This window comes from Amblyomma americanum, unplaced genomic scaffold (assembly GCF_052857255.1).
Source record: "Amblyomma americanum isolate KBUSLIRL-KWMA unplaced genomic scaffold, ASM5285725v1 scaffold_428, whole genome shotgun sequence".
Lineage (NCBI taxonomy): Eukaryota > Metazoa > Arthropoda > Arachnida > Ixodida > Ixodidae > Amblyomma > Amblyomma americanum.
The window spans coordinates 505,298-530,810 of NW_027526899.1; the positions used below are offsets into that span (position 1 = coordinate 505,298).

The 25,513-nt window shown below is 44.2% G+C and overlaps 1 protein-coding gene across 1 annotated transcript in view; it reads left to right on the forward strand.

Annotated features, from left to right (window-relative positions):
• Positions 1–25,243, forward strand: part of LOC144112605 (uncharacterized) — a 49,795-nt gene extending 24,552 nt beyond the window's left edge. The window contains exons 3-5 of the mRNA XM_077645402.1: positions 13,191–13,199; positions 24,153–24,234; positions 25,221–25,243. Coding sequence (XP_077501528.1) covers positions 13,191–13,199; positions 24,153–24,234; positions 25,221–25,243 — 114 coding nt within the window. The remainder of the gene's footprint in view (positions 1–13,190; positions 13,200–24,152; positions 24,235–25,220) is intronic.
• Positions 25,244–25,513: the final 270 nt, after the last annotated feature.

The window sequence follows — 25,513 nt, forward strand, 5'->3', positions numbered from 1 at the left end:
AGGGGGAGGGAATTAATGCTGAAGCCAAGGGTTCCTGAGAAATGACAGCAAGAGCTTCAGGGCATAAGGAAAAAGTAGAACGATCAGAAATCAGAGAGAGGGAAAAAAGGAGACTGAAGGAGAAAAACTCGGGTTGGGGCGGAGGGACAGAGTGAAAGAAAGGAGAAAGCGGCGATATTGAAGCAGTGAGAGAACATATTCTACCACATTCCAGACCTTTTTAAAGAATTACGCCAGTACTGGAATAAATTCTAAGTTTCCTTTGCATATATGTTGCTCCCTGCAAGGTTTGCAATGTTTTAAACTTGTGGATTACGGATACAACTTTTTGTTTTCTATTTCTTGCAAATTTCAAGCCTTTTTTTGCTTGTTATATAGAACACATTTTTATCAGCAGCCGATCATAAAGAAGGTGTGTGGCTCGAGCCATCTTTTCTGCAAAGCCCGTATGCCAGCGCTTTTGTCCCGAGGACTCCGTCCTGTATGCAGCTGTGCAGAACGCAAGCTTTATGAGCACCTGCTTTTTTTTTCTACGGTTTGCCGCTGGCTGAAACGGTCCCTGTAGGGCACCAACTGGTTTTTTGCTTTGATCTACTGGTCCCAGAAAGAATGCCTTCTGGTTTTGTGCTGGGGTCTACTGGTTTCAGAAGGAAGCCTTCGGGCTTTGTGCTGTCTACTGGTCTCAGAAGGAAGCCTTCTGGTTTGCGCTGCTGGTTGAAATGGTCCCTGTAAGGAGCCTCTTCTGGTACCTGCTGGGCTTCTGGTTCTGAAGTGGGACCTACTGGCTCCTACAGAGAGCTTTTTGTTGTTCGATTGACAACTTTTTGCTGTTGTTTATGTTCCAATGTTATTTCTCAGTTAAGAAAATTTTTAACTTAAATTTGTTTGTGTTTTTCTGCTGTAAATTGCAAAAATAGTGGTGAAATTTAATGAGAAAACTGTTTAATAACTGTTCCCCACTAACACTTGTGGGATGCCCTTAATGAGGGAGTATATATAAGCATGAGCTCATAGTAACAGTTTGTATACTAACGTGATTGTATGTTTCTCATATAAGTTATGTATAATGCAGTGCTTTGTTGCTGGGCTTGTTGGCGCTTGCTACAATTAAAGCTGTGTGTTCTCACCACCCAGTAAACCACAAATATCCATTCGACGTGCCGGAAAGATCCAAGCGTCATGTCATGAAAAGAGCATCTATTAGATGTACATCATAAGGATCATCATTTGGGCGTGCTACACGTTGATAGGACGTCATTAATATGAATGTTTTTATATCTAGAGCACGTCCGCAAAGCGTGGACGCTAGGTGCCTAATATATAATCTAGTACATGTCCACCAAGCGTGAACACTCGGTGGCGCTGCAAGCAGCCGAGGAGAGCGGACGCACTTCACATGCGCTCTGCAGTTTTCGGGACTTTTGACCCGGTTAACTGGACTGGACTGCCAAAATTTTGGTGGGAGACGACGTCGAAAGCGAAGCGGGCCACGACGACACCTCTTTCAAACCGCTGGGTCCAATATTTTTGGATTTATACGGTTTTGAAGATCTCCCACGTGGCCGACCGAAGCTAGGCCTATTAGGCCTAACACAGTAGCGGGGCTCTGCGGTCCTCCCGGCCTCGGCCAGCGGTAGAAGCGACGGAGCGATGACCCATGCACTAAATCCCAGCGTATATCGCGCACCGCTAAAAGACCAGACGAATTTTATGGCGGAAACCCAAGAAAATATGGACGAAGACTATCAAGACGCTACCGGGGAGACCTTCGCCCACGGACCAATGACATCCTTTCAAGCCCTAAAAAGCAGCACCCCAGCGACAACAACGCTACAGGCAAGTCAGAACAAGGTTTTGGACGCGGACTGGGAGATAGCCATGTCCAAGCGGCAAAAGAAACGCTAACGTGGAAGCCAAGCAGGAGATTTGGCGGGAAAAGCACTAGGGAACGAAAATTCCCTAGGCGCGGCGAAGAGCACAGGTGGCACGCCAACTGCACCGAAACAAGGAGAGGGGGAAGGAGCGCCGAGGAGAGGGCTACCTCCGCTTCCCAGGGATGATTTAAAAGTAGTACTTCGGCCGAAAGGACTGGCAGTGAAGAACCTGCAGACGCACCAAGTGGCGCGGGCGGTGGTCGCGGCTACCGGACATGGATACAAGGCAGAAGATCTCATCATCCGACTGCGCACCGGCTCGAATATCATAATAATCAGTACCGATAACGAAAGCGCTGCTCAACATATCAGGCGCATCACGCAACTGAAGTTTGGAGAGCATAGCTACGGAATCAACGCACACGTGGCGGCGCCGGAGGGAACGCTGCGCGGGGTCATCCGCGGAGTGGACCCGGGGTCTCCGGCCGAAGAACTCAAGGCGAATTTACGAACCCGCTCACAAGGGGTGAAGATCCTGGCGGCAAGGATGCTAGGCCGATCGAGCACAGTCGTCATCACCTTTGATGGCCCCATCCTCCCCAAGCAAGTCTTGTACTATACGGGGGATGGAGAGTTGTGGTGCTACCCCTATAGGCCGACGCGGCAAATATGCTACGTTTGTTACCAACACGGACATCGATCGGACGACTGTCCGAACCCGGGAATCAAGGCATGCAGACAATGCGGCCAGAAAGATCCGGAAGAACGACATCAATGTACACCCAAGTGCCTGCTATGCGGGGGCTCCCACGCGGCGGGCACGAAGGACTGTGCACAACGACTGAAGCCAGTCAACGAACTGCGATGGGGACCCCAGAGCCAGCAGCGACGCGGCCGCAGCCGAAGCAGAGGCGGGGCACGGAGACCGCGCTGGTTCCGGAACGAGGACCAGGAGCGGCAAGGTGACTACCGGAGCGAATCCAGGAGTCGCAGCCGGGGGCGCAGCAGCAGCCAGGGCCAGGGCCGGAGCCGGGAGCGGGACGAGTCCTACCCACCCCTGGGCGGCCAGCAGTCCTGGGTGAAGCCGAAGCAGCAACAGAAGAAGAGCGGCGGAGTCAACGTGAGCTGGGGAGCGGGCCCTCCCAAGGCGCTTTTTGCTCCGCACAACAACAACAACACAAACACACGAACAGAAAATGAAAAAAGGCTTACTGCCGAAATTAATAACATCAGGAAGGAACAAGAGCAGACCCGAGAGGAAATCAGACAGCTTAAGAAACAAATAAGCGAATTAATAGCGGAAATGCAAGAGATGCGAAAGGCAGGCTGCTCGCCTGTCAGGGCACCCTCACCCCCACAACAGAGTGTAGAAAGTTTACAAACTAATGAAGGAGGAAACTCAACAATAAACGATCTAAAGACATTCATGCAGCAGCAAATGCAGCAGATGCAGCAGCAGATACAGCAACTAAATCAAAAGATAGCCCTGCAAGATCAGAGCTTCCGCAACTATGTAAAGAGTCAAAACACACGGAAGACAGTAAATGACGCTAGGGACCGCCTCTATAATGAGCGCAGGTTTCGATCAGAATCCCAGGCAACAAACAACAGTACCAATACGATAACATGGCAGGACAACAACAACTAGAGATATGGCAGTGGAATTGCCGGAGCTACAGGCGTAAGCAAGGGCTCTTACAGCAATTCATTAACACTAGAGGAAACCCACCAGATCTAATACATCTACAAGAGACATATTGCACCCCAACCCTAAAAGGACACTCATGTCAGGAGAACGGAAGAACAGCAACTCTCATTAGGAACAAAATCACAAGCATAGCTCATAAGGAGTTTGAAGACACACAGCTAGAACACATAATAACTGAAGTGATTCCCAAGAGAATAAGAAAAGCTAAAAGCACTTTTATAGTAAATTTGTACAGCCCACCTAAAAATAAAGGAGACTTCATTAAGCTTTTTGCGGAAGCAAAGAAGCTTGCAGGGCAGAATACCCTAATAATAGCAGGGGACTTTAATGCGAAAAGCCCACAATGGGGCAGCAGGATCGAAGATAAAAAGGGGCGCGGCATCTGCACAGCAGCGGAAAACATAGGCTGCGAGTTAGTCGCAGATGAAACTCAGCCTACTAGACAGGGTAATAGCGTAAGCGTGGACACATGTCCCGACCGAACCTTTGTCAGGGGCGCTAAGCAAGTCGAATGGGAGAACCTGCAATAAAATCTCGGCAGCGACCACTACATCATTAGGGTCAGCACAGAGGCAGAAAGCATCAAAAGGAAGAACGGCAAGGCAAACTTAACTGACTCCATGGGATGCCTTCCGGACCTACTGCAAACAACTTAAGGACGACATAACTTCGGCAGAAGATTGGAGCCAACAGCTTAGACAAATCGGGGACCTCTACACTAAAGAAGTGGATCGAACAGAACAAGCACCAGAAGTGGACAAGCGACTTCTCAGGCTCTGGGAGGCAAGACGAGGACTGACCAAGTGGTGGAAGCGCCAAAAGCTAAACAGAAAGCTAAAGAAGAAGATTGCCGAAATCACCAGGCAAGCAGAGGAATATGCAACGCAGCTGGCAAGACAAGGGTGGCAGCAAGTACCTCGCTGAATGGCACCCTCAGCACGGCTAGAACGTGGCAGATCTTCAGAACACTCATAGATCCGAGCAAACGCAAGGCGGGAAGCAGCAAATCCATCCAAAGGCTAATTCACCAGTACGAAGGTACAGAAGAACAGCTGCTCCAGGCAGTACGAGAGAATTGCTACGGGTAGGACCAGGTAGACGGCTACCAAGGCGACTACCAGGGCGAAGAAAACCCAACCACGGACAGACCCATCACAAGAGAAGAGGTCGTCGAGGCCATAAGGGCAACAACGAAAAATTCGGCAGCAGTGGCGGACAAGATTCATAACTCGTTAATCCGAAATTTAAGCGACGAAGCAATCAGCCAACTCACCCTATACCTAAACAAACAATGGGAAGAAGGGACGGTCCCAGCGGAGTGGAAACACGCCGTAGTCGTCATGATCCCCAAGCCCGGCAAGAAACTCCAAATTGAAAACCTCAGACCGATCTCGCTAACATCATGCCTAGGCAAGCTGTACGGGAGAATAGTAACCCGACGAATACAAACGCATCTAGAAGACGGAGAATGGTACCCCAACACCATGTTCGGATTCAGGGCAAATTTATCAACCCAAGACATCTTGCTACAACTAAAAGAAGAGGTACTCGAAACAATGCCAAAGAACGGGGAGAACGTTGTCATGGCCATCGATATTAAAGAGGCCTTTGACAACGTATCCCATGCCGCCATTATGGAAGGACTTAACACCACCAACTGCGGGAAGAAGGTCCATGACTACGTTAGAAGCTTCCTCATGGACAGAACAGCGACGGTAGGCCTAGGAGACCTGCGAAGTGACACCTTTCAAACGCCATGCAAGGGCACTCCGCAAGGCTCAGTAATCTCGCCAATACTCTTTAACATAGCGATGGTCAACCTCGTCAAGAAACTCAGCCAAGTCCAGGGGATTAGTCATGCAATGTACGCAGACGATTTCACCATCTGGACCACCCAAGGCTCACTGGGGGAGAAGCAGGAGGCGCTACAAGAGGCTGCCACCTGCATTGAATAATACACAAAACAAAGAGGACTTAAATGCTCCACGGAAAAACCTGAGCTCCTCAGAGTGGGTAGGCACCCTACGGATGCTCCACTCGAAATAAAACTAGAGGGCCGGAACATCCCTGAACAAAAGATGATCAGAATCCTCGGCATGTGGCTGCAAGGAAGCCGGAAGTGCAGTCATAAACTCAGACTGCTAAGCAAAGCGGCAGGATAAGTAAGCCGGATGATCAGCAGAGTAGCGCACAAGAGGTATGGCATGATGGAGGAGGACACACTCAGGCTAGTCAACAGCCTAGTGGTCATCCGGGTAACATATTCATTACCGTACCATGTGACTATCAAAGCAGAGAAGGAGCAAGCGGAGACAATATTCCGGAAGGCATACAAAACAGCTCTTCATCCCCCAAGAAATACATCCAACGACAAGCTCATGCAACTCGGAATCAGTAACACCTTCGAAGAATTAAGAGTGTGCCAGCTCAAGCCACAAATACCAAGACTTAGCAACACAACGACTGGAAGTGCGCTCCTGACAAAGCTAGGTCGGGAAATAGAAAAGCCACAAAATAGGAGGGCCGCAATACCGGACCCGCTAAGAAAGAAGCTATGCATACTACCTATCCTCCGAAATATGGATCCAAATCTCCATGCTAACAGGAGACAGGTTAGGGCAGAATTTTATGAGAGGAACATGGGGCATCGGGACAACACAGTCTACACTGATGCCTCCCTATACCCCCAAGCACACAAAAATAGCGCGGTAGCAGTAGTTGTAAATTACCACGGAGAACACATCACAAGCCTCACAGCCGAAGTATCTAACATAACGGAGGCAGAGGAGATTGCTGTCGCCCTGGCAGCGAATGAAGGATATAGGACAGGGAGATCCCTTAACATCTTAACGGATTCACAAGAGGCGTGCCGGAACTATACTAGAGGCAGAATTAGCAGCACGGCACTCAAGATCCTCAGTAGAGCTCTGCTCCCTGAGGGACGACCAATACACTACATAATCTGGATACCGAGTCACGCAGGGATCAGGGGCAACGAAGGGGCAGACAACCTAGCTCGAGGAATGCCCAGCCGAACAGGAACGTCATTACCCCCGGAGGGGCCCCAGATTAATTGCGGGGACAGCTATTCGGAATTATTAAACCTATATAAGGGGCTAAGATTCCAATACCCCCCACCACATAAAGCATTATCCAAGGAGGAAGCCACAGGATGGCGAAGACTGCAAACAGGCTCCTTCCCAATCTTATACATATTAAACAAGATGTTCCCCACACAGTATAGCGCCACCTGTCCGTGTTGCGGAGCAAAACCAACACTATATCATGTCACATGGGAGTGCGGAAGAAATCAAGCATTCCACAAACACAAAACACCAAGTGCGGAGCAATGGGAGAGCCGGCTCACCAGCTGCGAGCTAGGGGTCCAAAGGGCCCTCATAGCACACGCAAGCGAGGTGGCCTGACTCAGTGGAGCCCTGGACTAGGGGCCCACCCACGGCCAAGGAGGACCCAAGCTTCAAGATGAAGACTTCGTCCTCTACCGCTACTTCCTAAAGGAACCAATAAAGTTTTTCATTCATTCATTCGATGCGCAAGTTATGTTCTAATGTATGTCCAACAAACACAGATATTGGACGCACAAACTATCAATTAATATATCCCATATATCTCTGGCAGCTTTAGTGCCGCATTCGAACATAAGAAAAGCCTGAATCCTAAGACGCATGTCATATGGAATTAATTTATTAAGGTTTTCCATGGGCAATTAAAGAGCTTTTTGGCGATAATGCGGAACATTGATAATGCGAAACATTCCCATCGTTTGTGATGTAACCACGAGGTAGTGGCGGTGTTGTGACCGGGTGACCTAGAGGAATGCGCGAGAGGCATGCAAAAAAAGTCACGTGCTACGCCGCACGTGTTCTAGAGCGGCGCTCGCGCACACTTTTCCTTTCCTAAACTTCCTCCTTAATTATTGGTTTCGGCAAAACATACACTCGGTCATGAGGCTGAATATGCAGGAATGCGGCTAGTAGTGCTACTGCGTTATTAACGGGTCTTCCGCCGCTTTGCTATTAAGTTGTAAAGTATACTGTTACCTGTGCATTTCTTGCGAATCGGAAGCTTAATTCCTGCATATTCCAAAATTCTTAAGCATACGTGCGGTGCATTTGCTTGCAAACTGAGTTGATCGAAATAGGCAATCTAGAGAAACAGCTTTACAGTGAAGGCAGTTATCGAAAGGCGTGTTGAGCGAAGTGCATACCGTAGCAGACGACGGGCCTGGCCGCGACATGCGCAGGCCATTCGGCACCCGTGGCCGCGCGAGTTTGTCACGTGTCCACACAGACACGAAAAAAAAAACTTCAATCACTCTTTTTTTGCATAAATGGTGCATGAGAAAGACAACACAAACATATTTTCTGGCCTGAAAGGTTATGTATGAGCACAAAAAGCCACAACAGGTAAAACTCATGCCAGCCTCACCTAACGGCCCCTATTGGTACATAGTAGTACCAGTAGTACTCGCTGCTCCGCATGTTGTGTGGTAGCGCGGTCTTCGACTCGGCGCGGTAGCTCAGCTTTAGCTGCTTTAGCTTTGCCAGCGGTAGCGCTGAAGTTGTCGGTTTGTTGGGTTCTGGCGGCCTACCACACAATATTTTTGCGTGTTCTACCGTTTCTGCACTCCACATATGGCTCGACATCCATCAAAAGTATGTGTGATGGCCCCGTTTGCATAGCGGTTTCTTTCCATGTGTTCGGCATGCCGTGCCGCCGTTTGCTGTCAGTTGACTAACGTTTGATTGAAAAGGCTTAGACCTTGCTTCTTTGTTGCAGCATCGGACGATTTGTGCCGAACTATTTAAGACTATCCTTGTCTTTATGTAGCGGTGTAGGTTGATTGTAGATGCCCACGAAGGATAATTGGTGTGTCTGCTGAGTAGCACGGTTTTGTTGCGATGCCAAAACTAAGCAAAACGCGGTCTGTTCGGAACAAAGCCCGGTTAGAAGTTCAGGCGCTTTTCCAAGCATCGGAAGTGCCGAGCTCTTTGCGGACTCACTTTACGAGCTCAATTCAGAGTCATTCAGGTGAACCGGATGGCGAAACTCGGCGCGAAGCGAGTGATGCCGACTACTTAATTTGCACTCCCTTGCGACAGTGCAAGCGGTGCCAGCGGTTCGGCAGACGACCCTTGCGCCAGCGTTTTGAGCAAGCTGCTGATTCTTCGTACGGTCGCCTCGACTTCCCTTCGGAGCACGCTGCAGGCTCAAGTGACTCTAGCGATGCCGACATAATGAGCAGCGTGGCGAGTGGCACTTCTCAGTGTGCACTGGTCGCTGCTTCCCAAGAATTGGGACACGACGTCCCGACGATTGAAAGCGTTGGAACCGTTGACGAGTTTCGTTCTCGGCTGGTTGGTTGGGCGCCACTTGAACACAACATATCCCATCGCTCTCTAACGGACTTGCTGCGTCTTTTGAGAGGTCACAGCTGCTTTTCTGATTTGCCAACAGACGCACGAACGCGACTTAAAACTCCTCGTAGAACTGCAGTTATAGCTGGCGTTACTGAATTGCCTCCTGGACACTACTGCAATTTCGGGCTTAAGAATGGCTTGGAGGATATGTTCTGTGTCCCGCTAAGCACCCGCCACAGGTTGTTGGCCTTTCAACATAGATGGCATGCCTTTGTCAAAGAGCTCCCGTCTGCAGCTCTGGCCAATCCAATGCCAGATTCAACTTAGTGCCGCCCATAAATTACCAGAGCCGGTGATCGTTGGTGCTTTTCTGGGCCCTGCAAAGCCAAACTCTGCCAATGAATTCCTTCGTCCTTTTGTTCTCAAGCTAAAAAATTTAGCTCGGGTAGGTCTAATGATCTCTGGCAAACTGGTTAAGGTTGAAATGAGAAGCTTTATCTGCGACGCACCTGTGCGCGCATTTATATTCTTGACAAAAGGACATGCTGGCTACGCAGTGTGCCCTAAATGTACTGCAGAAGGCAGTTTCAATGAGATGTTTTTTCCTACCTCAGAATCGACGCTAAGAACTGATAAGTCATTCCGGAAACAGGAAGATTTTGAGCACCACCACGGTGTGTCATTGTTGACGGAACTTCCTATTGACTGTGTGAGCAACATGCCACTTGATCCCATGCATTTGCTGTACCTTGGTGTATTTCGTAAGCTGATAAACCTGTGGTTTGCGAGGCCACTGACAGTCCACCTTGGTCCCACAGATCGTAAAGAAATAGCCAAAGGTGTCGCCCTTGAGGGTTGTGTTCCACTTGAGTTCGCTAGGAAACCTAGGACTCTGGATGAGAAAGACCGCTGGAAGGCTACAGAGTGTAGGCTTTTTCTGCATTACACTGGCCCACTAGTGCTAAGGGAGTCACTGCCAAGTCCCATGCTTTTGAATTTTCTGACTTTGCATGCAGCTGCAACAATTCTCAGCACTCCATCACTTTGCCAACAGTATGCAGACTCTGCAGAAACACTTCTTCAGCATTTTGTGAAATGCTTTGGTAGACTTAATGAACAGGAGGAGGTATCGTACAACGTTCACTGTTTGTTGCATCTAGCAGCAGACGTTCGTTTGTATGGAACGCTTGACTCTTTTCCTGCATTTTCTTTTGAGAAGAACATACAGGCAATCAAAAAACTTCTTCGTAAACCTGGTCGTGCATTGAATCAGATATATAATCGCTTAGAGGAAAAACGTGCCTCAAAAGCACAGCAAAGTTACTTTGAAAGGTGGCCACGGGAATTCTTGCTAGAAAATGATGATGTGGGAACTCTCCCTTCAAGCTGTAGACTCCCACAGTACAAAGGAATCAGGTTTCAATCCTTCACTTTGAGCTTGAGACCTAATGACGGCTGCTGCCGAATCAGTGAAGATGTCATTCTCATAGAAAATTTTGCCCATAGAGTGTCTGACTGAGAGTCGTGCATAGTTGTCAGGAAGTTCTGTGAAGCAGAACCATTGTACAATAGACCACTTGACTCAAGAAGGCTTGGCATTTCAGTTGTGAGCAAACTCTCCTCAATAATGTGTTGGCGTATTGAAGATGTCAAAAAACTGGTTAAGCCGCCGTTCCCGGGATCGAACCTCGCTGCAGCAGCCACGTTTCCATGGAAGTGAAAGGCAGAAGTGCTCATGTACTGTGCAATGTCAGTGCACATTAAAGATCGCCGAGTGGTCAAAATTATTCTGGAGAGGACTATGGCAGCTCTTTCTTCTTTCACTCTCACATTCTTCCCTTCCCTTGTGATGTGGTCTGTGTGCCCATGACATAAGTGAGACAATAACTGTGCATTTCGTTTCCTCAGAAACCATTTTTCAGTTTTCAATTTTTGCATCACTAATGTTGTGCTTTCAACTTTTATTCCTAGATGGTGCCACAGTGCTCTATATTTCTTGGTTGACATGGTAACCATGTTCCACTGAAATTTCCAACAACGAGGTACACATCACTGTACCATAACCGCTCTGGGTGTGGAGACTGAAATGGTCGCTATGCTATACTGAAACTGCCTAATTAATGTTTGATGGCTGTAACTATGTCAGTTTTAGTTCATAATTTTTTTTCAGGTGCGCAGTTCTCACGCTTGCTGATCATGGTTTTTAGCATAGAGGCACATGAAACACGCTCATCGACTGTTTGAAAAATTCTTGGTAAAAAGTTTTTATCGCATTTGTTGCAAAACCATTGCGTAGTCGAACAGCTTAGACAGTAAGCTTTTTGTTGTGGTGAAAAAAAATTTGATGCCTAAAATTTAGTTGTCGGTCTTATCAAGAGTGCCTGTCGTTCCATGCTCTGTAGTTGGAATTCTTTTCCTTGTGTTTTGTACTACACATTTAAGTTGCCATGCAAATAAAGTGTTACCCTTTTTTTTTTACTGCTTTTGTCAAACCCTGAAAGGTGATGTAATTGTCACTCACGATGTGTCATTCTAGCTCAAGCCAGGCTGTGTTTTTGTATTAATGTGATGACACCTAAAGAAAGTGCCCTTTTCAAGCTTTCTCTGGTGCTCCTGCGGACCTGCTTGCTTGCTTTGCGGGTAGAACTTGTTGCTCTAGGCAGTCCAAAATTTTGGCTTAAGTTATTGTTTTGGGGGACGCACTGTGGTGCACAGAAGCAGATGCTTTGCTTACATGAATTGATTTAATACCAGTCCTGTTGACATTGCAGAGTGAATTCAGGAATGAACATATGCGCTACGGTAGTGTATAGGTGGCAGACGGCTTGCATAAAAACTTCCTCTTTTTTTCTGGCCTTACCTCACACACACTGGTGCTCTGTTGGTCTGCTACCGGTGTTTTGTACCTTTTAATTTGGTCACAATGTGCATCCACTTCTCTAATTAGTTCTGACTTCTTTTCCAGCTTAGCTGCTGGCATGAAATAAGTACCAACACTCTAGCAAAGAAACCCCTTGCTTTAAATCTATGGGTGCCTCTCAAAGGCGTTTCTTGCAAGAAAAGTGTTGAGGAGGCAACAAAGTGGCCTCATTGGCCTGACAGTGAGTGTGTCCTGTCTACATGTGTACCTTTCCACTGGTGTATGCACTCTTTCCTTAAAGACAGTGGAGCTGTTTCATGTTTTGAGTAAGACTGCGAGGGCTACTGTAATGTTGTTTTCATGCTGGTGCCTTAGCAGTTTTACTGCATTCAACTAAAGTACCGTATTGGCCTCACCACTGATTAATGTGGCAGTGCTCCTTATTTATGAGCAGAATGAGAGTATGAGTCTCTTCACTGGCATTGTTGCAGTTGGCATTGCACTTGACTTCTTTCTAGGTAAACCAAGCAAGTTGTGCACCATGAAGTGGCACTATTCGAACACTGCAGTCTATAAGCACTCGTGTTGGATGTATGAACCTCAGACATCCAGTGATTTTAGTGGCTGCAATTGGGCTCTGGTTATAATATCACTGTTATCTTCTCGCCTGCAGATGGGAAAGCTGGAGACTTTTTTTTTCTAAATGCATGCATCCCACCCACACTTCGTCTTTCCTGTAAATACCTTCTTGAGTTAGGTTACTGTGCGTGCGCTGAAACTCTAGATTAGGAAGCATAGGGACTGCAGGGCAGAATTCGATAGAGTGGTCTGACTTCGAGGAAGAACTGTCTGATACAATGAGTACCATAAGTGTTGTTTTGGTAATGCTTTATTGTCAGCAGTCTCTACTTGGAAGAATACAGCGCCAATCAGGTGTTGACACTGAAAAACATTAAGACCGGGCACAGGTTTCAGTCTGTCACTGAGCGGTTTTGAAAGTGAAGAGTTCCTCTGTACCAAATGAATATGCTTGTACCGAATCTCTTGGACATGACTAAAAAATTGATTGTTTATGCTGGAAGCACCTCTGCTTGCGGCAATGTGTGAGGCTTATGCTGCTTTGCTCTGCCTATTTTACAAGACAGTGCAGACAAGCCAAGAAGCACCTGCTGTCGGCAAAGCACCTTTCCGAACAACTTTTGTGAACATTAACATTTCTAAGTGTTTCAGTGTTCTTGGCCATTCAAATACATCCTGGGTAATCATTGTCTTGGGTTGGCATGCAAAGCACAATACATCAGGCCTTGTCTTTTTTGAACCTTGAGTACAGAAAGATCCCTTCTTCTTCCAAGTTCACTATGAACTTGAGTATTGGAATACACAAAGAATGCTGCTATGGCTTTGAAGCTTTGCTTCTGCATGAGCTAATTTGCTGTTCTTTATTTTGCAGGCATTATAACCAATGCTGAGAAGACAAGATGCTGGAAGAATGTTTCAAATCAACTGCAGTCAACCTATACGCAAATGCATATAGCTTATTGCTCACATTCTGTAGAATAGTATATTCAGTGATCCAAAGGGGTGAAACTCTGCAGGAAAACCAAATCGGTCTTCATATCCAACGTCCCCAATCACTAAGGCCTAAATTACGAGCATTGTAGAAGATGCAATATGTGGCATTGCACTTAAGCATACAGCAATTGTCATGGTCAAAGCTACATAGGCATATCATAAGCAAGACGCCTGTAGTACTTTTTTTTATTGTCCGTTATCTTTCCTATCTTTTTCCATCGAGAAATAATGGTGAATCCAGAGTAGTTTTTGCGTGTTGTTTGTTGTGCAGTCATTTCTAAAGCAAGCATTTTTGCATGGCTTCTTGCAGTACTGCAGTTTGTACTTTACTTCCACTGCTTTTCTCTGCTTAATTTTGCAGGCTAATATCAATAAGCCAAGCGATATATGCTACCACAGGAAGAAATCTTCCATACCTTTTCTCGTAGACTCAATGGCCTAATGTTCATAATCTGTAAAATAGCTTGTTGCATGCACCTCTGTGCATGGTGTATATGGACAAAATGGGGTGCATATTGCCCCATCTATCGAGAGCACAGATACTGGGGCATCAATGATGGTTATTGTTTGATACCATGGGCAGCATGGTCTAAGCATAAAGAAGGGTATACGTATGCAGGTCACCTTGTTATCATTTGATGGAGCACAGTGCATGCAGAACATTTTTTTTCCATAATCTTTCAAGATATTTGCAGAAAGAATAAGGTGCAGCAAAAGTAATACATTCTGTGCATTGAGTAGCCATTGAATGCATGTGCCTTTGGTCAACCATTCTTGAGATCTCGCTTCTGGTGCTAAAGGGCCTTCAGTTTTTGGAAATGTCCTGACTTTCTTGTCTTTCTTGTTACAATGTCATGCGAGTGCATTTCTCATTATTTTGTTCATTTAATCTGTTGTTTCTTGTTTTTTTTTTTGCTTCAATCATGTTTGAGGCATTATGAGCATAGAATCTGTACCAAAGCTGCAGTAACAGCTTTTATTAGTGCTCAGCCAGATATTCGGTGTTGAATTTTAACCTGTTCTGTTTTACCTGATCTTGAGTGAAAGCCGTAATTGGTTGCTAATTCAAAGTACACGTTATAATCTGTTTTATTGTAGTTGGACATAGATGTGTGTTGGTATTTTTGATGTGTCTTTCTGTTGATATTTTTCATGATCAAATCACCTGTTGCAGATTGCTAAGGGGAGATGTGAGTCAAAAAGCGACGATTTTCATTTTAAAAAATTCAATATATTTTTTTTTTTCACTGTGTCCATAACTTTCATCTCCTCTTTTACATATAAAAAGTTCAGAGCTGTAAATCACACAGAAATTGTTAAAAAACTAGGTTAATGCTGTCTAATCAAACACTACATTTCTGTGCACACCATTTTATTTTGTATCATGCTGAGTCAGTATAGTGTTCTATATTTTGTTTGCAAAGGCTTTACACTTTTTTTAAAAAGAACTCTGTCTAATGTTTGTTTATTAATATTTCATAAAAAATTTTTATTCATATTCAATATTTGCAGACTCCTAATTGTGCATTTGGGTTGGTGGGAATTATTTCTTTGCCATGTTGCCATGTTTCTAGCATAAATCCAAAAAGTTTAAAGATTTACTTCCACTGGTCAGTTCTTCTCGACCGAAGGGCCTAAACTCAGCATCCAGATGTTTTCTGAAAAATAAATATTATTTTATTTGGTTAATACTAAACTTGGCATTTGTTCCTTAGTTATAAACAAGCTCTGGCATCTTGGGCCCTAGGTTTTAATGAAAATGCTCTGGTTTTGAAATGCAGGATCAGTCATGGCAGACCACAACTTTGGCGTGTTTCCTGGACAAAGTCCACCTGATGAAAAGTGCCTTCTCAACCACAGTGTGCCATCCACTAGTACAAGCGTGAATACTCACCGGGACAAGCCCACAGGCAAGCAGATTCACCAGTGCACCCCCTGCGGCAACGTTTTCAAGAAGAGATCACACCTAGTGGAGCACATTCGCACCCACACAGGCGACCGCCCGTATCATTGCAGTGACTGTGATAGCACATTTGCTTATAAGAACAGCCTGGTCAGACACCTGCGCACCCATACGGGTGATCGTCCGTACCGTTGTGACCACTGTGGCAATGCATTTGTAGAAAGGCACCACCTGGTAAAGCACGTCCGCATCCACACTGGTGAGAAGCCATTCCAGTGTCAGCTGTGCCCCATGGCCTTTGCACAAAAGGCAACCCTTGTGGCACACGTGCGGTCGCACAGGGGTGAAAAACCATTCCAGTGTGACTTGTGCTCAAAGGCGTTCTCAGCTAAGTGTAGTTTAAAACACCACAAAGAGACAAGACACTAAAGGAATAGCATTGTTCCATGGTGCCCTTTGGAACACGTTTTGGTAGCTATCCTGTTGGCAACCAGATAACAGCATGCTAGCTAAATGACCTATGAGAAGTCTTCTATCCTAACATGGTACTCGACTACTGTCCCGAAACATGCAGGTTTGATCCCGGCTGCGACAGCCACATTTCAGTGGAGGCGAAATGTTGAAGGCATGTGTACTGTGCGATGTCGGTGCATGTTTAAAGGACCCCAGGTGGTCGACATTACCAGAGCCCTTAACTACAGCATCAGAAGAAGAAAATCTGGCCTTATTGTTTATTGGGATTTATTGCCCTAAGCACACTTGTGTTTATTAAATGTTTTATCAATTTACAGATTCCCATTGCAGCAGCTCTATTTGCATAACGTCAAAAGAAAACATGCTGCTGTGTGATTTTTTCAGTGCGGCATTCTAGTTCTAGCAGAATGTATGAGAGAAGAGAACAAAAGATTGCATGGCTAGCTTTGTTTTTTGGTTTTAAGAACTACTTTTTTTTAACCAAAAACATTGAAAGAGGTTCACTGCACTGGTATCACTTGTCAGAGTGCTCTCTCTGTGCTGCATGCAAATGGCATATTTTGTGGAATATCGTGGCCTATTTTCAGCCTTTTTGTCGGAGTAGCAGTAGTGCTGGAATTGTGCTTTGAGTTAGCTTCTTCGTAAGGTGTACATATTATGGAAGCTAGCCTTGTTGCATTTTCTCAAGGTGTTTATGACAAGAAGGCTATTGGGTTTGTCACCACTGATGCCAGTGTTGCTGTAATTTCTTTGATTCATCATAGGCTGTTCAGCCGATGTGCTTGTAGAAACAATCACTTCGTGGCAGCGAGAAGTCTATCGGTGTGTCTTCAGATTGCGTTTTATTTCTTCTTGTGTGTTCTTTGTTCCTTCCTATGAATATTTTGTTGCACCTGGTGTCAAAAAGTGGTCTCAACATTTTGGCTGTTTGCAGTGCTTTTTTTCTGTATTTATGCTCTGTACTTTAAAACTGAAAACCATTGGTACTCTTTGGTTTCCAATCTGTGTAGGTTTTAGCCCTCCCCATGATTTGTGGCATCACTAGCTGCATTAGTCAGCTCTGTGCCTGCACGATTACTATTCTGTGTGGTTGCATTCCCTCACTACTGACACAACAGTGAACAATTGTTTTGTTGGTTGGCTTGGAGAAAGATGCTTTCATTCTTTGCATCAGGAGTCACTTACATGAGTTAGGATTGGTAACAATTGGATGGGCAGCAATTAGAACTGCCTACTTAAAAACTATTCCCCAAAGTGGTTGCATTACTGTTGTCTGAAACACTTGTGGAAAAACACAGTGCGGCATTTCTAGAGAGCAGCTCTAATCTTGTTTGACATGTATGCTGGTCATAAAGGTTCATCTGACATAATTGTCTTTCTTTTATCGGGCAAGTTTAGCTCACAGTTGCGCTGTATTGATTGCAATAAAAATGATTATGTGGCTTTTTCTTGCTGTACTGATGTTTCTCCACCAGGAAAAAAATGCATTTATTGCCAAGAAAATTGGATGAAAAATGTTCCCTCCACCTGATCCAAACTCAAGATGTCAGGATCAAAACAGATCCGCCGTTTCTTTTCATAAGTGAATGGCAGTGTATCCTCAGCGATCCACATGAAAAAAATTTTCTTGATGCACTGCATGTTTGCTTGCAAAGACGGCTGCTAGTTGTGACACCTATTTTTTATGTCGGTAGAGTGTGGTGATGTATCTATTTGGGTCGGCTTCAAATTGTCTCATGTGTCCCTTTGGTGTGCTATTTTTTGTTTTCATCAGAATTATATATTTTTCAGCCTAAATAGTATGTTCATGCCCTAAGAAAGACAATTTGTTAGTTTTTCTGTGCAAAGCACTGGGTGTTTATTGCGGAAATGTGAGAAATTGTATACAAAGTGTCGTAATTGAAAACAGCATCGTAGATAAGCTGCGACTTGTAAAGTAAACATCCAAAGGGTCGTGGAAGTAATTTCTTTTTCAAAAGTGCACGTTACGCTTGACATTGAGAGTAAACAAATCGTTTTACAGCTGGCCGCAAATTATGTACGCAGAAAAATGGCAAATGGCTTCCTACCACACTCACTGTTTTGTGAAATAATATTTACTGCATTCACTATGTGGCATAAACAATCTAGCTTATTTGTAACTTGAAGGATTCGAAATTCACCTGAAACAAAGAAGTCACTGTTAGATGCTGCCCACTCTCTGCAAAAGCTAAGAGTTCGCTTTATACGCAATCGTGCCCTTAACGTGTCGGAAGGTTAAAGTGTATTTTAGAGCGAGTTGCTATTCCACATTGTAGCAGACAGGGATAAAAAATAGTAAACGGAGAGATACCAGATCATTATTGTGGCACTTTATGCTTCACCATTTTTCTATGTTTAAGCATCTCCCATTTCTGCTTGACAAAATTTGAACTATGTTTTGAAAATTCCTCAATACTTTGTGCATTGATTCCCATTCAGTTTCAAATAATTACTGTGGAAAAATTTATTCCCTGGACAAAAAAAATCTGACAATGCTTGCCTGACATGCTGAGTACATTGTGACCAGTTTCCTACAATTTTTCAAATGATTCACTTCACATCCTTCTAGTCATCACCTTAACACTGTGTCGTCTTTTGAGGCGAGATATGGCATTCACACTATTTTTTAAGCTAAATAGAAGATCTGGTCATTTTTTTCGGGTATTGCTGTGGTATTAAAGGGGCTCCGAAACGTCTTCCGAGGAGAGCACATTAACGCGCTTCATCACTGCACTGTGTTGCCATGAAAACAAGAGCCAAATAATACTCTTCTACACGCAGCAGGCGACCCACAATCACGCGTCAAAGTTGGCGAGCCCTTCCCTCCGACTTTTTCATCCTAGCGCCCTCCTGCATCCCCCGCATCTGCGTAGACAAGGTGAGAGGTGGCCATTGGTTAGATGCTTGCAGACTTCAGGCAGCTACCGTGGCCGCGGCCAATAAGCCGCTTGGCTCCGGCGGGTCGGGAAGCTCTGCTCTTAGCAGGGGGTCGGGAAGGAGCGCCTACCTTCCAGCGTGCAAAAAGTGACGAGAGGAGAAGAAAAGGCGCGAAGACGCTGAAATTCAAATTTTAACTACAGATAACTCAGCCTCTACAAAGCGCATTTAAATATGCCTTGCGAAACACTATTCGTGCAGTGACGTGCTTTAATATCACATGCATGCCACAACTTTATTAGAGCACCCTTCACAGCCCCTTTAATACTTCTGTTTGGGTGAGCGGGTTCATTTCTAATAAGGTACGTACTTGCGCGAAGAGGACTGGATGCAACAAAGAAACACATTTGACTTGTTTCACTCTGTTCATGCCGTACATGTTTGTTCATAGTGTCCTGTCTTCCTGCTAGTATGTACCTTATTAGAGATGGTGTGGTATGCGATAAAACGTACATATTCATGCAAACTGTCGCGATGGCTAAGTGGCTGTGGCGTTTGGCTACCGAGTGCAATGTTGTGGAATAAAATCCTGGCTACTACGGCAGCTTTTCGACAGAAGTTGAATGCAAAGAAGTTATCGGTGTGGTGTCAATGCACATCAAAGAACCGCACGTGACAAATTATTCAAAACTAATAGGTACCATGTTTTGGCAGAAATGAAGCCTCACTGTTTCCCAGCTCCAAAATCCCGATTTGCAGCCACTGACCTTCAAAAGTGAGCTGCAGCCTAGGGCGGCTCTAGGCACTGATTTCCAACCATACTATAAGCTAGGTAGTTGTATGTTAAGCACAGTGCCTGTTTGCATATTTTTCTTGTCCAGATTCTTTCATATCTTTTGCTTCTTTATGTAATGAATGGTCTTGAGTTCTTTTTATGTGTTGTCCAAAGTGCAGTCATATATAAAGGAAGCATACTAACATAGCCGCTTTGGGCATTACAGTTTTTATTTTACTTCCGCTGCTTTTCTCTGTTAATTTTGCAGGGTAATATCAACGAGCCAAGGAATATATGCTACCAGATGAAACCTGCAATTACAAATCTTCCCAACCCTCATAGACTCAATTGCCTGATGTTCATAGCCTGTAAAATAGCTTGTTTACAAACTTTAGTCTGTGGTCTATACGGACAAAGTGGGGTAGATAATAACACGTTTATTGAGAGCACAGATACTGGGACATCAATGATGGTTATTGTTTACCATGAGCAAGATGGCCTAAGCATAAATAAGGATATAAGTATGCAGGTCACCTTGTTGTCATTTGATAGAGCAAGCAGAATATTTTTTTCCGTAATATTTCAAGATATTTGCTGAATTAATAAGGTGCAGTTAAAGTAATACATTCTGTGCAGTGAGTAGCCATTGAATGGATGTATGTGTGGTGAACCATCCTTGATCTCGTTTCTGGTGCTAAAGGGCTTTTAGTTTTTGGAAATGTCTTGCCTTACTTGACTTTGTTGTTACAGTACCATGCACATTTCTGATTATTTTGTTTATTTTCTCTGCTGCTTCTTGTTTTTGCTTTAGTCATGTCTGAGACCTTATTATGAAGTATCTCTACCAAAGCTACAGCAACAGCTTTTATTACTGTTCAAGCAGATTTTCGGTGTTGAACTTTAACCTGTTCTGTTTTACCTGCTCTTGAGCGAAAGCCATAATTGGTTGCTTATTCGAAGTGCACATAGAAGTCTGATGATATTTTTTATGTGTATGACACTGCTGACACTAGCTGGCTAAACAGTATCTGTTGCTACATGAGTTTAACTCAAACCTTGATGTCAATTCCACTTTTCGGTTTGTGTTAACAGCACATGTCTGTTTGCAGAATGAACTGTAGCTTTCTCATCTTTACCTGTAATTTTTAAAAATCTTCCTTATCTTTACGTGTTACTTTAAAAAATTTTGTGTCTGAACATGGAAACTATGTTTATGTCTATTACTAAGTGTATGTTAGTTTGGTATGCGACGAGGTATGAACCAGCTTTGAGATAGGAGGGTTTTGCACTCTTATGGTCTGCCGGTAACATGAGCTTTTTGCCAGGTGAAATGCGAACTGTATGCAGAATTAAAAGAAGGAAATTTCACTTCACAACTGTGCACCTTTTAATCCCTCCAGTCACAGTTCATTCATGTGCGCACATTAAATTTGTGTCTGTTTTTACTACTGCTGTGAATTTTTTTGCTGAAAATGGCTGCTACCTATATATATGGAACCCTTTGCAGCAGGCTTTGAGAACCGTCTCAAGCCAGTCATATAAAATTAACAAAAAGAGTTTGGTGTATGCCTCTTGTTTATTAATGCGTGTACTATGCGATGTCAGTGCACGTTAAAGAACCCCAGGTGGTCGATAGTTCCGAAGCCCTTCACTAGAGCGTCTCTGATAGCCTAAGTTGCTTTGGGACATTAAACTCCCCCATACCATAAACCATCTTCTATATCAATATTAATAATAGCTCTCGCAAGAGTACTTCATGCGTGCTTTCATTTGCTTGTTTGGATACCTTAGTTCTAAACTGGTACTCTAGTGACAGCAATGAGTCGGAACGGTTTGAGGCCTTGAAGTTGCGTCAGATGCAGACTTATGAGAAGATGTCGATATTGAAAATAAAGGTGCGAGTGTAAATATTCGAAGTTTCTATATCGAATTGAACATGTTTGTTATTCGGCTCATACTCAGTTCGAGAATTTAGTATCTGAGTTTTTTATTTTTGAAAGTTTTGAAATATTTAATTAGCAGCAGTCGAATATTGTGCTGACTTTCATTAATCCATTCATGGCAGAACCAAAATATCTGGGCAAATTATCCAAACATTAAGTTTAAGGTGTCAGCTAAACTGTGCAATGGAATTTGTTTCTGTCATTCATCGGGTCGACCGTTATCACGCGGGCACCGCTTGTCTTGGATGTTTAGCAAATTTCTGCAGGTGGGCTGGTCACATCACACGATCTGAGAACATGATCGGTGACCACCTGCTTCAAACTATCACAGAATGAGAACACATCTTTTCATCAGCAGCAGCAGCCTGACTACGCCCACTGCAGGCCAAAGGCCTCTGCCGTGTCTCTCCAATTATCCCTGTCCTTTGCCAGCTGTGCCCACTGTATGCCCGCAAACTTCTGAATCTCATCAGGCCATCTAACTTTCTACCGCCCCCTGCTACACTAACCACAGTCAGAAAAAAAAGGTTGGGAATTTTCTTTTGATCCAATTGGACATTCGAACTGGTTTCATTTGGATCTTCGAATTGGTTCTAGCTGTGTTTTTAGCCACCCGACCAATTGAACCTCACTGGATCCAACTGGACCAACAGATTGGACGAATCAGGTCCTAGCAGTTATTGCATCCAGAAAATATTCCCAAAATATGCCTCACAACATGTGAGAAATACTTCTGCAACTTAACATAATAATAATATGGAAAAGGAAAACTGATTTGTGAGGAAATTAGGGGAACATTGTGTCTGTGTTGTTCTTCCAGTACGCCGAAACTGCACATTTGTCACGGGCTTATCACTGTTTGCACTGTGAGCCTCCTCACAAGGATTTACCACAATTTTTTTTATCAGTAATGTGGGAGGGGGCGTTTTATAAACTCAACCGTTGGATAAATCGGTAGTTTCTTCCAGTCCCTGGAAATTCAAATTAATTAGGTTTTGCTACCCATAAAGTTACCTTTAATTGTTGCTTCATATGAATTCATTGATTTCATTTTGTTTCTCATGTTGCGTGATCACATCACCTGTGGCATACTTTACAGTACTGTTTCTGTTAGCTTGATCTCTCCTCCTTTACATATAAAAAAGATCAGAGCTGGAAATCACGAAATTATTAAAAACCTGGGTTAATGCTGTCTAATCATACAATATACACTTCTCTGCACACCATTTTTTATTCTATAGTGCTGAGTCAGTATAGTGTTTTATCTTTTAGTTGCAAAGGATATACACTTTTTTTTTAAAAAGAAGTCTGTGCAATGTTTGCTTATTTATATCTTAAAATTTTTTATTCATATTTACAATATAAATATTCGCAGACTCCTAATAATTGTGCATCGAAGTTGCTGGAAATTATTTCTTTGCTATGTTGCCATGTCCCTTAAATGAATCCAAAAAGTTTGAAGATTTACTTCCACTGGACAGTTCTCGACTAAAGGGCCTAGACTCTGCATACTAAATATGGCTTTTGTTCTCTAGTTGCAAGTAAGCTGTGGCATCTTGAGCCTGAGGTTTTGATGAAAGTACTCTGGTTTTGAAATGCAGGATCAGTCATGGCAGACCACAACGTTGGCGTGTTTCCTGGACAAAGTCCACCTGATGAAAAGCACCCTGCCAACCACAGTGTGCCATCCATTAGTACAAGCTTGAGTACTCACTGGGACAAGCCCACAGGCAAGCAGATTCAACAGTGCACCCACTGCGGCAAGATTTTCCAGAAGAGATCTGACCTCGTAGTGCATATTCGCACCCACACAGGCGATCGCCCATATCATTGCAGTAACTGTGATTGCGCGTTCGCGACAAGGAACAGCATGGTCAGACACCTGCGCACCCATACAGGTGATCGTCCATACCGTTGCAGCTTTTGTGACAGTGCCTTTTCTAGAAAAGATAACGTGGTAAGACACGTCTGCATTCACACTGGTGAGAAGCCTTTCTAGTGCCAGTTGTGCCCCATGGCCTTTGAACAAAAGCTAACCCTTATGGTGCACGTGCGGTCCCACAGGCATGAAAAACCAATTCATTGTGACTTGTGCTCTAAGGCGTTCTCAGTTAAGTGCAGTTTAAAACATCACAAAGAGCCAGGACACTAAAGGAACAGCTGAGTTCCCTGGTGCCCTTTGGAACGCATTTTGGTAGCTGTCCTGTCGACAAACAGCTGGCAGCATGCTAGCTAGGTGACCTATGACAAGTGTTCCTTTTTAAGCTATGTCGGTAGCTAGTTTGATTTGCGGCCATTCTTTAATGTTGACGCGCTCTTTGCCTGAATGGCGCGCTGACATGCCGTTGTACTGCACTGGTGCTGGGCTATTTCATTTCTTCTTCCAGAGCCACAAGTATATTGGACTTCCAGACTTACGTGAACGAAAAAAAAAATAATCTGGCATATGGGGTGGCATCACTTCCCATTGAAGAAAGGCATTCAACAGCAGTATGTCTAATATATTTATTGCTGGTACTTGGTCTCAGAATTATGATGAAGATTGGGGAAAAAAAGGGTGGCCTGACTGTCTGTTGAATTTTATTGTCCCAAGTGTACTTGTGTTTTTAAAGAGATGGCATTGTTGCATTATAATATTGTGACAGGGTTTGCGTAATTGGAATGCAATCAGAATTGGAGTGTTGGTGAGTGAAAAAATAGAATCGGAATGGAATACATTGCCCCGCCGTGGTGGCTCAGTGGTTGGGGCGCTCGGCTACTGAACCGGGTGTCTGGGGTTCGATCCCGACTGCGGCAGCTGCGTTTTTATGGCGGCAAAGCGCTAAGGCGCCTGTGTGGTGTGCGATGTCAGTGCGCGTTGAAGATCCCCAGGTGCTCGAAATTATTCTGGAGCCCTCCACTACGCCACATCTTTCTTCTTTCACTCCCTCCTCTATCCCTTCCCTTACGGCACAGTTCAGGTGTTCAAGGATATATGAGACAGATACTGCACCATTTCCTTTCTTTAAAATTATTATTATTAATAAAATACATTGGCAAATGAAAAGCAAAGGCTATCGCATACCCTCCACATAACTCCAATTGATTGCCCCTAAATTTTTTAAAATGGTTTTTGCAGTACTGCCTAATATCACTGCACCTTTGTTTGCTTAATGTCAAAATTGAAAGCTGCAGATGTGTTGTGTTTTCAATTTGGCATTGTAATAGTGCTAGCAAAACGTATGAGTGGGGAGAACAAAAGTTGAGCCTCAAGATTACGTGGCTTGCTTTTGTATTTAGGCTTTAAGAATTACGTTTTTTGAACAAAAAATTTGAAGAACTGGTGTCACTTGACAGATCACTGTTCCTGTGTTGCATGCAAATGGCATATTTTGTGGAATATTGTGTCCTCACTATATTCAGCCATTTTGTCAGAATAGCACTTGTGCTGAAATTGTGGTTTGAGTTAGCTTCTTTGTAAGCTGCACATGTTACTGAAGCTAGCCTTGTCATATTTTCATTGGGTGTTAATGACAAGAAGGCTATTGGGTCAGTCACCACTGATGTCAGTGTTGTAATTGCTGCGATTCATTATAAGCTGTTCAGCTGATGTGCTTTTAGAAACATTCACTGCACTGTGGCGAGAAATCTTTCAGTGTGTTTTCAGATTCCATTCTATTTCTTCCTGTGTGTTGTTGGTTGCTTCCCATGAGTATTTTGTTAAACCTGCTGCCAAAAACAGGTCTTGACATACTGACTGTTTGTTGTAGTACTAATGCCTTTTATTTGTGTCCTGTACTTTAAAACTCCACAGCACTGGCACTCTTTCATTTGCCATTTGTGTGACTTTTAGCACCCCCACCCCCCAGAAAATGATTTCTAGCATCACTCTTTGCACTGCTCAGCTCTGTGCCTTCAAGAGTAATACTGTGTGTGGTTGCATTCCCTCACTAGTGTCACAACAGTGGGCAGATGTTTTGTTTGTTGGTTTGGAGAAATATGCCAAGTGTTCATTCTGTATATCAGTAGTCGTTTACGTAAGTTAGGGTAATTAACATTTATATGAGCAGCAACCAGAACCGCACAATTAAAAATTATTCCCCAAGATCTGGTTGCATTTCTGCTGTGTGAAAAATTTGTGGACAA